The sequence below is a fragment of the Hemitrygon akajei genome, chromosome 10, assembly GCF_048418815.1.
Source record: "Hemitrygon akajei chromosome 10, sHemAka1.3, whole genome shotgun sequence".
Lineage (NCBI taxonomy): Eukaryota > Metazoa > Chordata > Chondrichthyes > Myliobatiformes > Dasyatidae > Hemitrygon > Hemitrygon akajei.
This window is the reverse complement of record NC_133133.1, coordinates 17,691,500-17,706,928: the sequence shown is the minus strand read 5'-3', so window position 1 is coordinate 17,706,928 and position 15,429 is coordinate 17,691,500. Positions and strand designations below refer to the sequence as shown.

Genomic DNA, 15,429 nt, shown 5'->3' with positions numbered 1-15,429 from the left:
CGGGTGCAGGGTGTACTGAGCCCGGTCTGTTGCGATAGATTTGCGTGCAGGGTTGAAGGAGACCGAGCTCTGGTTGCATTGTTCCCGGGTTGTCAAAGCCCAGGGTCCAGTTACTGAAATTATGAGCTCAACGCAGATCCTAGGATATACTGTAACAATTAAGATTTTGGAATGCATCCATTGAGATAGGGAGTTTTCAAAACATTACTTTTGCAATTAACCAGAAACCCTAACTTGGCCGAGTATTGAGACATTCAGTAATACGGAAAAAATCTATTTTATTTTATTTTACAACTGTTTTACATTTTATTATAGTTTATGTTGTTTGTAAGTTGAGACTGACTAACGTTGTGACGTGAAAAAGTCTTGTGAAGGGTAAAGACAGCACTGTTGTTACAGGGTAGTTGTGTTCCAGCTGGTGAGACTGGATAGTTTGGATTTGTTTTCCTAGGAGCAGAGGAGGCTGCTCTGGGGCGTGCTCCAGCTGTACAGAGTTATCAGGGCAGCCCTACAAAAAGTGATGGGTACGGGCTGGCCCATCACTGGCAAAGCTCTCCCCACCATTGAGCACATCTACAAGGAGCACTGCTTCAAGAAAGGAGCAGCTATCATCGAGGACTCCCACCACCCAGGTCATGCTGTCTTTTTGCCGCTGTCATCAGGAAGGAGGTTCCGGAGCCTTTTGGGTCCCACACCACCACGATCAGGAACAGTTATTACCCGTAGGATTATCAGAGTCCTGAACCAGCACTTCATTCATTTCAACACTGAACTGATTTCAAAACCTAGGGACTCACTTTGAAGGGCTCTACAACTCACGTTCTCAGTACTATTTAATTATTTATTTGTTTGTTTATATTTTACATCTGCAGAGTTTGCCTGCTTTTCCATATTGGTTGTTTGACAGACAGACAGACAGACAGACAGACATACTTTATTGAACCCGAGGGAAATTGGGTTTCATTACAGCCGCACCAACCAAGAATAGTGTAGAAATATAGCAATATAAAACCATAAATAATTAAATAAAAATAAGTAAATTATGCCAAGTGGAAATAAGTCCAGGACCAGCCTATTGGCTCAGGGTGTCTGACACTCCGAGGGAGGAGTTGTAAAGTTTGATGGCCACAGGCAGGAATGACTTCCTATGACGCTCAGTGTTGCATCTCGGTGGAATGAGTCTCTGGCTGAATGTACTTCTGTGCCTAACCAGTACATTATGGAGTGGATGGGAGTCATTGTCCAAGATGGCATGCAACTTGGACAGCATCCTCTTTTCAGACACCACCGTCAGAGAGTCCAGTTCCACCCCCACAACGTCACTGACCTTACGAATGAGTTTGTTGATTCTGTTGGTGTCTGCTACCCTCAGCCTGCTGCCCCAGCACACAACAGCAAACATGATAGCACTGGCCACCACAGACTCGTAGAACATCCTCAGCATCATCCGGCAGATGTTAAAGGACCTCAGTCTCCTCAGGAAATAGAGACGGCTCTGACCCTTCTTGTAGACAGCCTCAGTGTTCTTTGACCAGTCCAGTTTATTGTCCATTCGTATCCCCAGGTATTTGTAATTCTCCACTATGTCCACACTGACCCCTTGGATGGAAACAGGGGTCAGCGGTGCCTTGTTAGTCTTTATGTAAAGTTTTTTATTGATTCGATTGTATTTCTGTATTCTACTGTGAATGCTTGATGAGTCTCCGTTGTACAGTATATGGTGACATATACATACCTTGACATTAAATTTACTTTGAACTTTGAGGTGTCTAAAACTAAAAGGCACAGGGGTAAGAGATTTAGAGAGGATCTGAGGAAGAATATTTTCAAGTTCAGGTTTAATTGTCAGTCAGCCACACACATGAACACAGCCAAATGAAACAGTGCTCTTCTGGGGTCAAGATGTAAAGCACAGTACCAATAGTCTGACCCAGCATAAGACATATAGCACATATGATTACGATAGAGGAGAACGTACAGTCACAATAAGATGATGATGTAGCCCACGTCTTGAGTCTCTTGGCCTGCAGTTTGATGGTTCATGGGATGTTGTCCAGGTGAAATGTCCTGGATGTTTATACCCAGAGGGTGGTTGGAATTTGTATTATGCTGTCTGAGAGAGATGTCACAGTTTAGTGTCTGGAGCAACAAAGAAGTCAGCCAGAGTTCAAGGTAATTTATTATCAAGGTACATATATGTTACCATATACTATCTTGAAATTAATTTTCTTACTGGCATTTACAAGAAAAAAAACTAGAATTTTATGGAAAAATACTACACATAAACTAAAGATTGAAAAACACCAAATTGTGTGATTAAAAATAGTATAGAGAACATGGATTGTAGAGTCTTTGAAAGTGAGTGTGGAGGCCGTAGAATCATTTCAGAGTATTAGTGAGTGAAGTTGTCCATGCCGGTTCAGGAGCCTGATAGTTGTTCGGTAATAATTGATGGTGAGTCCAGTGGTGTGTGACCTGAGGCTTCTGTACCTCCTACTTGATGGTGGTAGTGAGAAGAGAGCATATGACGTGGATGGCGGAATTTATTGTCATATGGACAAGGACATCTATGCAAAGTTTCAATTTAAAACTTACTTGAGAATCAGGCTTATTATCATTCACATGTCATGAAATTTATTGTTTTGTGGCAGCAGAACAGTGCAATACATAAAAAAAACTTCTGTAAGTTACAATTAGAAATATAAATAAAAAGTGCAAACAGAGAGCAAAAAGTGAGGTGGTGTTCATGGGTTCATGGTCTGTTCAGGAATCTGGTGGTGGAGGGGTAGAAGCTGTTCCTAAAGTGTTGAGTGTGTGCCTTCCGACCCCTGTACCTCCTCCCTGATGAGGAGAGGGCACATCCTGGATGGCGAGGGTCCTTAATGATGGATGCTGTCTTTTTGAGGCATCACATATTGTAGGTGTCCTCGATAGAGGGGAGGCTAGTGCCCATGATGGAGTTGGCTGAGTTTACAGTGCTGTAGCTTTTTTTGATCTGTGCCCTGATGCCTCCATACCAGGCAGTAATGTAGTCAGTCAGACTGCCCTCCACTGTACATCTATAAAAATTTGCTAGTGTTTTTGGTGACATACCAAATCTCCTCAAACTCCTAAAGGAATATAACTGCTGGTGGGCCTTCTTCATAATTGCATCAGTATGTTGGGTTCAAGTTAGATCTTCACAGATATTGACACCCAGGAACTTCAAGCTGCTTGCCCTTTCCACTTCTGTCTCCTATATGTGTACTGGCATGCGCTCTCCCAGCTCTCCCTTCCTGAAGCCCACAACTTTACTGACGCTAAGTGCAAGGTTGTTGATGCGACACCGCTCAATCAGCTGATTTGTCTCACTCTTATGTGCCGCCTCAGCACCATTTGTGAATTCTGCAACACCAGCTATGTCATTGGTGAATTTATAGATGGGATTTGAGTTGTGCCGAGCCACACAGTCGTGTGTAGACAGAGTAGAGCAGTGGGCTAAGCACAAATCCTTCAGGTGTGCTGTGTTGACTGACAGCAAGAACAGAGATGAGAAGGAATTTCTTTAGACTGTGGAATTCATTGTTAGAGCTGGCTGAGGAGGCCGCCATGGGTACGTACATTTAAAGCGAAAGTTAATAGGTTCTTGATTAGTAAGGGAGAAGGTGGATGAATGGGTTTGAAAGCGATAAAGGGGGATTCGGGGGTTGATGATCGTGTTGCCGTTCATTTCTTTCTTGGTTTCGAGGCTATCTGGAGAAGAATTTCAGAGATGTACACTTTGATAACAAATAAACCTTTGACATTTGACAGTTGGTGGGAAATACCTATTTTCCCAGTTACTGAAGAAGAGCTTCCTTTCTCAGTTTGAATGAACAAGCTACTTTAACCTCCTCCTAAGACTGCAGATTTCAAACATTTAATGTTATTGTCCCTGGATGTATTACAGGAAATATGAGATTATTGCCTCAATTCTGCATTTTTAACAGCCATAATTCCTGATACGATAAACAGATTTATTGAAATTTAGCTTCAATTGATTTTTAGAATATAATACGTAAGACATTGGAGCAGAATTAGGCCATTTGGCCCATTGAGTTTGCTCTGTCATTCCATCATGGCTGATTTATTATCCCACTGAACCCCATTCTCCTGCCTTCTCCCCTTAACCTTGGATGCCATTATTAATCAAGAACCTACCCACGACTTAGCCTCCACAGCCATCTGTGGCAATGAATTCCACAGATTCACCACCCTCTGGGTAAAGAAATTCCTCCTCAACTCTGTTCGAAAGGGACGCCCTTCTGTTTAAAGACTGTGCCCTGTGGTCCTAGACTCCCGCGCTCCCACTATAGGAAACGTTCTGTCCATGTCCACTCTAGATAGGCCTTTCAATATTCGATAGGTTTTCAGCCTTCGAAAGGACTGCCCTGAGGACAAGAGACTTTTCAACATTAAGATGAAATTTGATGTGTTCAGAATCAGGTAGGACTTTGATAATAGTAACATTAGGGAAGCTCTGTAGTTGGCTCAGTGGCACTGCTAGAAGATCTGATCCTTCACAGTTCCAGCCACCTAGGTTCGATCCTGACTTCTGGCTCTTTCACGTTCTCCCTGACCGTGATCCAAATATGTGCAGATGGTGTGGTGAATTGGCCACTGTGAATTGCTCCAGTGTGTAGAATCTTGGGGTTGTTCATAGGAGTGTGGGAGAACAAACAGGTCAGGGTAAGGTGAGGGAGGCCGATGGTTGCTGTGGGGTTTCTCTCTTTAACTCCTATTGAGAGATTTAAAGAGAAGAGATTAGCTTTATTTGACACATGTACGTTGAAACGTCAAAGATACAGTGAAATGTTTGTGTCAGATCAGAGCAGTGAGGATTGTGCTGGAGGCAGCCTGCAAGCACTGTCACACTTCCGGTGCCAGTTTGGCAAACCCACAACTTTCTAACCTTAACCGTGGCCCTAACATCTTTGGACTGTGGGAGGGGAACTGGAGCAAACCCACACGGCCACAGGGAGAGCGTGCAGTCTCCTTACAGGCAGCGGTGGGAATTGAACCCGATTGGTGATCGCTGGCGCTTTGAAGCGATTGTGAGGGCGGCTGTGCTGTCGTGCTGCCCGGAGGGCAGAGAGTCAGGTTCTCAGAGGAATAGAGGAGCAGACCTTTTGCATTGCGTGGTGAGTTGTCGTGACTGCAGGGTCGATGGAAGGAGAGTTCACTTCAGATCAGGTTTCTAAGATGGCGGGTGGTATCTGTGGCCTGCTTATGCAGTTTCAATGGGTCAGATTGGTGTCCTCTGCTTTTCTTTCATCCGTGTGCCCAAGAACCTTAAATCTGCCGAAAGTATCCACCTGCACGTCCTCCCTGTCCGTGCATTCCACTCTGTGTAAAAAGCCTACCTCTGACAGGAGTTCACTACCCTTTCAGTTGGTAAGGAGTTTGTACATTCTCTCCGTGACCTCTGGGTGCTCTGGTTTCCTCTTTAAAGGCAATCTGGTTAGTAGTAAATTGTAAATTGGTCATTGTAAATTGATCTGTGCTTAGGCTAGGGTTAAATAGGTGGGTTCCTGGGCGGTGGGTCTCATTGGGCCGGGAGGGCCTTTTCCTGTGCTGTATCTCTAAAGAAAATCGCCCCAATACTTGCCTCCTGTCACCTTAAAGCTATGCCTCTCGTAGCAGTCAGGGAAAAGATGCTTTTTATCATTTTATAAATCTCTGTCAAGTCAGCCCTGATCCTTCTCTCCAAAGAGAGAGGTCCAGGCTCGCTCAGCCTTTCCTAATAAGACATGCTCTCTAGTCAAGGCCGCGTCCTGGTAAATCTCCTCTGCACCCTCTCTATAGCTTCCACATCCTTCCTAGAATGAGGTGGCCAGAACTGAACAGAAAGAAAAAAGACTGCTTAACAATTGTGTAAATTTTGAGCTGTTCGCTGTATTAAATAAACAGCTGCCTTTTTTAAACTGACTTACAGAGTTTTGGTTTTGGGGTCCAGTTGACTGATGAGTCAGTCGTCGGCACCTTAATGTAACTGCTCACCAGTAGTAAGGATGGTTTCTGTGTAATGGGTTCCAGTTTAGAAAGCACTTTGAGTTCTTCGCTCTTGGTTTTATTAGCCTCTGCAGGTTGCAGTTAAATTACAAGGATCAAGAATCAACTTTGTTCACCATATACATTTACATATATTAGGAATTTACTGTGGTGTGTTGGCACGGCATGCAACAAAAAACAACATTCAACAATTATAAAAAAATAAAGAATTATATAAAAATAAGTTAGAGGTTGAAGTATGGATATGGAACAAAATGTTTATAAATATATAAATACTAGCTTATATTCCCACTACCTATTAAATGCTCCTTAATGGCGGGCGTCTCAAATAGCCTGTAACAAGTCCAGCTCCTGGCCTTCACGTGTGGCTTAGCTACTAAGCCTAGTGGAACTGTTTGTACTGACAGGAGAAGGGCAAAGGCGGGTTACTGGCACCTTAAAACCAATCGCTTCAGACAGAAGGGCTCGTTAGCCATGACTGGCAGTTAATCTAAGAGAAAGAAAACTGTTGATTTTAAACCTCTGTGCCTTGCGGCTGTTACCACTCATGGGGAGGGCTTTGGGAAGAAATCCCCAGGGAAAAATCTGGAGCTGGAGTTCATAAGGCGGTCCTACATTGAGTTCAACACTGACTGGCAACTCCTGAAGTGCTGCTGGTACCAAAACCGTATTGGTCTGTGCCGTCCCTTTGGGTTTGCCAACTGCGTGGAGAGGGGGAGCTTGCTACATGGGCAACAGCTTGCTCTCCAAATCGTACTGCCCAGGCTTGAGTATCTAGATAGTTAGAACGTAGCATCCGTGGTGGATCCTGACCAACAATACTCACAATGTAAACTGTGTTATAAAAAGCGGTTTAAAGTGTTTACGGTGCTGGGGTAATAGATGGGGGTGATGGGAGCAGAGCTAACGAGAAAGGTCGATCAGGTTAACTGCCTGGGAGAAGAAACTTTTAAGATGGTGTGAAGATTTTGTTTTAGTAGCCCTACAGTTACGTCAATATCAGTGTGGACTATGAACACTGTGTGCTTCTTAGTGATGGTTGATGATTCAGCCTGACGCTTCTCCATGTCTGTCCAGCCCCGCAGGGTCTCACGTCGAGTGGTGCAAACAGCTTATAGCCGCGACCATCTCAACCCAGCATGCAGTTGCTGCAGTGCCTGAAGCCATCTCCAAGGATTATCGGGTGAGTGGTATTACTTCAAACTCGTTTTTCCCAAGCGGTCAATCTCCTATGCTTTCTTCCTTCTCGTCTGAATTACGTAGACCAGCATAGCGCTGGAACAGACCACTCATCCCATGATGTCTGTGTTGACCATGAAGCCAATTTAAACTGCACAGCTGGCAGTAAATGGTTTAACCACCACCCCCAATTCACTGCCTGCCTGTTCATGTGTCTGTCTAAATTGCCTTTTAAACATCATCATCATATCTACATCTGTCACTTCCCTGATAGACCATACGGCTATAAAACATAGGAGCAGAATTTAGGCCATTTGGCCTGTCAAGATACCATCAACCTCAGCTTTAAATATACCCAGTGACTTGGCCTCCATTGCTGTTTGTGGCAAAGGATTCAGCACCCCTGGCTAAAGAAATTCCTCATTCTATTCTAAAGGGATATCTGGCCTAAACTCTCCCACTATTGGAACCATCCTCTCCACATCCACTCTATCTAGGCCTTTCAATATTCGGTGGGTTTGTGTGTTCCAGGCACCTTGCACTCTCTGTGTAAAGGAGAGAAAAACTTACATCATAGATCTCCTTTAAACTTTGCCTCTATCACATAGAACATCACAACACAATACAGCCCCTTCTTTTGTGCTTTTAAACTGCCCTAAGATCAATCCAACCCTTCCCATCTACGTAGCCCTTCTGCCGAACCCCTTGATGCTGAATGCCAGGGAGCAGTTAATTTGTGTGTGTTTAGCGCAGGTGATGATACATGCCTCCACCGTTCAGCGAGGAGAGTGGGGAGCGGTATTTGACTGCAGTGCAGCCTGGGCTCTGGGTGAGCACTTAGATCCACAGTGAGCTCTGAGGCTGAGCCCTGCCGATGCGATGAACGAAGGATTACAGCAGTTTAGTCTCTCCGGAAATTTCCCTTTCTTGTGCTTGACGTTCAAAGATTCAGCTCTGTGTGTCACTCGTACATCGAAACACACAGCGAAGTGCCTCGTTTGTGTCAACAACCAACACAGTTCAAACATCGCACAGGGGGAGAGCCACTCCCTGCCTCTCACCCTCTTGTGTCATTTGAGTCAGGTAGTGTAGCAGCAGCGTGTTGCCTGCGAAGCCTGTTTGATCACAGCACGCTGCAGGATTCCCCGCGCAGATCTGAAGCGGGTATGGACGCCCTGCCTGCTCTTGCGGACGATACTCATTTAGTGTGAGTGCAGGCAGCACGTTGCATAGCGGTTAGCGTAATGCTTTACAATGCTGGCCGTAAGATCCGGGTTCGGTTCCCGCCGCGGTCTGTGAGGAGTGTGTATGCCCACCCACGTGGCTGTGTGGGTTTTCTCCCACATTCCAAAGGATTAGGAAATTGTGGGAATACTGTGTTGCCGCCTGAAACATGGTGATATTTGTGGGCTGCACCCAGCACATCTGAGACTGCACTGGTCCTTGACGCAAAATAGTGCATTTCACTGTATGTTTTCATGTTTTGATGTATGTGTGACAAATAAAACTAATCTTTATATCTTTATAAGCGCAGCATGAATGCTGTAGAATTAGGAATATCACTGCAATAGGTCTTACTGCAGTGATTCTATTTCCAGTGCTGGCCAACTAGGATCAACAGAGTTCGGTGCTGAGGGTGGGGGCTTATCCTGCACCTATTGATTTCTTCTATTGATGTATTTTAACTAACAGGTTTTCAGGAGACCTGATCTACGGGTAAGGATAAAACCAGTCAGTAATGCAGCAGGCTTATTTCTTTCCTCTTTGTCTCTCAAACTCTGATGCAGAGCTTGCAGTGTGTGTGTGTGTGTGTGTGTTTGGTCTCTTGTTTCCTGTTTGCAGTCCGAGTACAGTTATTGTTTATGCTTTAATGGTCTTTGAACTAATCTGGAATTTTTTTTTTTGACTTGCACAAGGCTTATTAAAGACATGCGGTTTCCCAAGTTGATGTGTGGGTGGGTGTTTTCATGTGAGGGTGTAATGAGCTCTTTGGGCCTGTGCAGGGCGCCAGAGAATGTTTGGCCCCAAGATTTACAGAGCACCTGAATTAGTTAATGGTCGTTTAATGAGAGTTGTTAATCCTTCAGAGTTCCTTGTGTTCCTCTCGAGTGACTCGTTCTTTGTAATGTGGTCTCTTGATGCCTTCTGTTTAAACTTGTAAAGTTTATTTTGATAGGCTTGGGGATTCCATGTTACTTGTATTATTTAAGCAGATGCCCGATTAGAGCGAATCGCAGTGTCACTCAGCCGTGCCACTGATGTTCTTTTGGAATTATTATGAATAAACTCTTGTTGCCGTCTGTACATTGGAGTCTGTCTTTTCTCTACACGAGGGTTGCGATGTTGCCAGCGCATGTCGTGACAGATGTCAATCCTGTAGCAAATGTTGTATCACCAGAACAGATTTTAGCTGTTCCCTGATCTCCACTGAGGGCACTTTGGGATCCTTACTCCCTGTGCCTATTTGCAACTTTCAGGGAAGCATGTACTTGTACTGCTGGGTCTCTCTGTTCTACAACACTCCACAAGGTCGTTCTATTTGCTCCTATCTCCATTTATCTTACCCAAGTGCAACACCTCACATAATCCAAATTAAACTTTTCTCAGCCCACATCCCTTGCTGATCATGTGATCAAGATCTCTTTGTAAATCCTGATAACCGTCTTTACTGTCAACAGCATCACCTATTTTAGTGTTGTCTAGTTCAAACCAGTTGGGCTAAATGGCCTATTTCTGCACTGTCGTTCTGTGTAAATGTTCTGCAAATGTTGGCGACGTGTTGGAAACCGGAACGAAAATGCCAGCACACTCCTGAGGGTATTCCTTCCAAGCTCTGATAGTTGGACAGATCCCACCAGACATCATGTCACGTTCAGAGTTACAGCGCGCCCTGACGTTCAGAGTTACAGCGCGCCCAGACGTTCAGAGTTACAGCGCGCCCTGACGTTCAGAGTTACAGCGCGCCCAGACGTTCAGAGTTACAGCGCGCCCAGACGTTCAGAGTTACAGCGCGCCCAGACGTTCAGAGTTACAGCGCGCCCAGACGTTCAGAGTTACAGCGCGCCCAGACGTTCAGAGTTACAGCGCGCCCAGACGTTCAGAGTTACAGCGCGCCCAGACGTTCAGAGTTACAGCGCGCCCTGACGTTCAGAGTTACAGCGCGACCTGACGCTCAGAGTTACAGCGCGCCCAGACGCTCAGAGTTACAGCGCGCCCTGACGCTCAGAGTTACAGCGCGCCCAGACGCTCAGAGTTACAGCGCGCCCAGACGCTCAGAGTTACAGCGCGCCCTGACGCTCAGAGTTACAGCGCGCCCAGACGTTCAGAGTTACAGCGCGCCCTGACGTTCAGAGTTACAGCGCGCTCAGACGTTCAGAGTTACAGCGCGCCCAGACGTTCAGAGTTACAGCGCGCCCTGAAGTCCACACTCCAGGATCACCTCATGGCGAACCTCTGAGGATGTACCCACTTCTGTAGGCTCTTTTTTTGAAAAGGAAATGCTTTAAGGGAATACGGGTGTTGCTGCAACGCCAGTATGTATCACTCAAATTCCTCTGGCTTGTGTCGAAAGGCATTTAAGAATTGTTGGCATCACTGTGAGTCTGGAGACACACATAGGTCAGTCTGGGGCAGGGTGGCCAGTTGGTCATCCTGAAAGATACTAATGGACTAGATAGGTTTTTACACCATTCATCAGAGTTCTGATCAATAATACTCCTTTGTAATTACAGATGTACACCCAGTGGTCACTTTATTCGATACACCTGCACACTTGCTTTTTATTGTAAATATCTAATCAGCCAATCACATGGCTGTAACTCAATGCATAAGAGCATGCCGACATGGTCAGGAGGTCCAGTTGTTGTTCAGACCAAACATCAGAATGGGGGAGAAATGACTTTGACTGTAGAATCTTTGTTGGTGCCAGATGGGGTGGTTTGAGTACCCCAGAAACAGCTGATCTGGGACATTTGTTCACAACGGCCTTGAGTTTACAGGGAATGGTGATAAAAACAAAGCTTAAAAAAATCACCCAGTCAGCAGCAGTTCTGCGGGTGAAAACACCTTGTTAGTGAGAGAGGTCAGAGGAGAATGTCCTGACCGATTCAGGCTGACAGGAATGTGATAGTAACTCAAATAACCATGCGTTACATCAGTGGGGTGGAGCAGAACAACTCTAAAGTGGTTGGGCTTGGGGAGCAGAAGGTACCTAGTAAAGTGGCCATTGTGCATATCTAATCAATCGGGTTTAGGTTCCCTGTCTGTCTTGCAGAGATTTAAACTCTGTGTCTCAGGGTCATTCACAGAGGCTTTATGATTGCTAAGCGGTCACTTGGTCACTCTGCTATGTAATAGAGAATTATCTCCATAGGAAGTTATTTTTGTTTTGGAAGGCAGCAAATAGATTAAATAGTTGAGGATTTGCAACCACCTTCTTATGGCAAATTTGTGACTCAGGAGAGTCCATTTAGCCCATCATCTCAATGCTGGTCAGACTTAGTGCAGTTGATAATTCTGGAGCAGTGTTCCATCTATTTTAACATAGAACATTATAGTGCAGTTGAGCCTTTAGCCTACAATGTTGTACTGACTTTTTAGCCCACTCTAAGGTCAACCTAACCATGCCCTCCTACATAGCCCTCCATTTTTCTATCATCCATTTGCCTATCTAAGTTTATTAAATGTCCCTAATGTATCTGCCTCTACCACCACCCACTGTGTAAAATCCTTGGCTCTGACATTCTCCCTATACTTGTGCCAGTCACCTGAAAATGATGCTCCCTTGTATTATGCTCTGGGAAGCAGTCAATCTTTAGTGGGTGCCAATTAGTTCATGAGCACCATTGAAACTCTGGAACCATATTATCTACCGATATCTTTTATAAACCCTCTGATTCTCACAGCTACCCGGAGTACAACTCTTCCCACTCTGTCAGTCCCCTTCTCTCAATTCCTCTGTCTCCACTGCATCTGCTCTCAGGATGAGGCTTTTCATTCCAGAATTAATGAAATGTCCTTCTTCTACATTTCTCCACCATCAATGCTGCCCTTACCCACATCTCTTCCATTTCGCGCACGTCTGCCCTCACCCCATCCACCTGCCACCCCACCAGGGATAAGGTTTCTCTTGTCATTGCCTACTGTCCCACCAGCCTATGTGTCCAGCACATAATTCTCCGTAACTTCCACCATCTCCAACAGGATCCCATCACCAAGCACATCGTTCCCTCTCCCCCATTTTCTGCTTTCCGCAGGGATCGCTCCCTATGCGACTGCCTTGTCCATTCATCCCTCCCCACTGATTTTCCTCCTGGTATTTATTTTTGCAAGCGGAACAAGTGCTACACCTGCCCCTACACTTCCTCCCTCACTACCATTCAGGGCCCCAAAGAGTCCTTTCATGTGAGGCGACACTTCATCTGCGAGTCTGTTGGGGTCATGAGCTGTGTGTAGTGCTCCCAATGTGGCCTCTTGTATATTGGTGAGACCTGACGTAGATTGGGAGACCGCTTCGCCAGAGGAAATGGGATCTCCCAGTGGCCACCCATTTTAATTCCACTTCCCAATCCCATTCCGACGTGTCAGTCCAAGTCCTCTACTGCTGTGATGAGGCCACACTCAGGTTGGAGGAGCAACACTTTATATTCCGTCTGGGTAGCCTCCAACCCGATGGAATGAACATCGATTTCTCAAACTTGGGTAATTGACCCCCTGTTTTTCCATTTGCCATTCTCGTGTCACCCTCTCCCTTTATCTCCGTACCTGCCCCCCACTTGCCTCTGATGATTCACCCCCTTCCCTTTCTTCATGGCCTTCTGTCCTCTCCTATCAGATTCCCCCTTCTGCAGCCCCTTTCTCAGTTCTTTACTTCACTCCTCCCCTCTCCCGCTTTCAACTATCACCCACCACCTCGTACTTCTTCCTGCCCTCAGGAATGTACTCACAGATTGAGAGATGCCTCACCCCGGGCTGATCCAGTGAGATTTCCTAGCCAAGCATTGTATCTTGCACGAAGTTGACGTTTTGTCTGGATTCTCCAAGGGACTCAGCAAGCCTTAGAGTCTGGAGTCACGCTACGTGCTCTTGAGCTGACCCATAGCGAAGCCCGCGGCTGGGAACCTGCTGAAGCTGCAGTCAGGCTCAGACTGTACGTGCTGAAGGGTGAAGCAGCAGGGCAGATCAGAAACTTTGAGGCAGGGTTGGAATCTGAGCAAGACCCAGCACAGTATGCAGACGTATGCCACCCTGAATCAAATGCTTTTATAGCTGTATTCCTTTTCATGCTCCTGTCAGAAGACATCAAAGTGCATCCCAACCAAAGCAAACCCTTTACATTTGAAGTCAGTCACAGCTCAGAGTTCGAAGTAAATTTACCAAGGCACATGCATGTCACCGTATGCATTACTACCTTGAGATTCATTTTCTTTCAGACATTCACTGTAGAACGATAGAGCCAATTAAAAACTACGCATCAAGAGACAGCCAAACTGTACAAATAACAAAAATAAACAAATAAATAGAATCCTTTGAAAGTGAGCCGTTGGTTGCGCAATCAGTTCAGAGTTGAGGTGAGTGAAATTATCCAGGCTGGGTCAGGAGCCCGATGATTGATGAATAGTCATCACGAAGGAAATTATTTCATCTGAAACACAGGATACTCATTCAGTGCAGTTCCTGCTATTTCCTAATGCCTTTTTTTTTCCTGATTCTGGATTGAAGGTGTACATTTTTATTGTTTTAAATTGAAATGTATTGCTAAACTAGCAATTTATGCATTCAGACCAGGCGTCGTGAGCTTGCTCCTCCCTCTGGTGTAATTCTGCATGGTGATAAAGTGTAACATACATTGTCTCTCACATTGTGCATGGTTCCCCCCCCAACCCCAACCCCTTCTCCTCCCCCCCATCCCTCTCTCCGTCCCACCCACCCTCTGTTCCCTCTACTGCTGACCCTGACGTACAGGAGATTCAGGATGGACGCAGTGGGTCCTGTCATTCTGACCCTGACCCGAGTGTACTTCCCTTGGCAAGTGATAATTCTATTTATTCGGAACGTGTGATATTCTTTTCCCCCCATCGGATCGGTAGCTGAGATTTCAGTCTTCAGTTACCCGGCACTTACTAAGGAATGAGTTGCATGTTGGTCAAATGTTTTCTTTCCAAAATGCCAAATAAAAAGGCTATGGAAGCAAACTGCTGTGTCTAAATAACAGGTTTGCATTGCATGCATCGTTCTTCTTTCTGCTTCCTGTGGGATCTGCTAATCTGAAACCAGAAACAACCCAGATCATCTCATTGGCATTCAGTGCATTGGAGTGCCTGTAGGACCTTTGGATCGATAGTTACAAAATTAAAGAAAAATCGTGCTCTGCTTTAATGTGAGAAAAATATACCCAAGTCTGTTTCCCATTCTGAGATGGTACCCTTTGCAAAGCAGCTCCCCTTCAGATCTGTTGGTGTTCAGACTAGCTGTGTTCCACAGTGTCACAGACATGTTATTAACCACGCTATGCCTTCTCTCACCGCATTATGTTATATGTGTGTTTGTGAAACAGAATGCAAATACAGAATGGTTCAGGTGACTCATTGGTTTGATCCAATGGAGCAGTTCGATTGTTGGGGAGTTTTGCACAGTTAAGGAGGCTGGTTCATGGGTTCTGTCCGTCTGCATTCACGGCACGCAAGAAAGAGCATGTTTAACGTTAATCCAGTCGTGATAAATGACTGCAGACGAAATGTAAACTCACATGGTTTTAGTATTCTGCACCTTATCCACAGAATACTTTGTAGTCCTTCATCATCAGTACAGTGAGGTTAATTGGCAGAAATGTTACTATATTCTGTAAATGGACTGTCAGAGTGAAAGATTTATGCATTAAAACTGCCACAGGTAAATAATCTTCTAATAAGTCAAAGCTAACTCTTGTTCAGAAACCTCTTTGTGATGGGTTTAAGATGAAGCCAAGAAAATGTCCTGGCCAGGGCAATGACTGTAAAGATTTTTAGTTTTTCAAGGCGATGAGAGTACAGATTTTAGTTTTTGACTTAATTATTTTGTAATGCACTTAGACCATAAGACATAGGAGCAGAATTAGGCCATTCAGCCCATCAAGTCTGCTCTGCCATTTCATCATGGCAGGTTTATTATCCCTCTCAACCGGATTCTCCTGCCCTCTCCTTGTAAAACCTTGATGTCCTGACCAATCAAGAACCTGTCAGC

General features: G+C 45.2%; 1 protein-coding gene across 3 annotated transcripts in view; it reads left to right on the top strand.

Annotated features, from left to right (window-relative positions):
* LOC140734179 (phosphatidylinositol-3-phosphate phosphatase MTMR1-like) overlaps positions 1-15,429 on the top strand; it is a 57,155-nt gene that overhangs the window by 406 nt on the left and 41,320 nt on the right. Inside the window, exons 2-3 of one of the 3 annotated variants that reach the window (XM_073057819.1) lie at positions 7,108-7,213; positions 14,173-14,235. In XM_073057819.1, coding sequence (XP_072913920.1) covers positions 7,108-7,213; positions 14,173-14,235 — 169 coding nt within the window. Of the gene's footprint in view, positions 1-7,107; positions 7,214-8,901; positions 8,926-14,172; positions 14,236-15,429 lie in introns of all 3 variants that reach the window. The other 2 variants (XM_073057821.1, XM_073057822.1) reach the window with 2 other exon arrangements.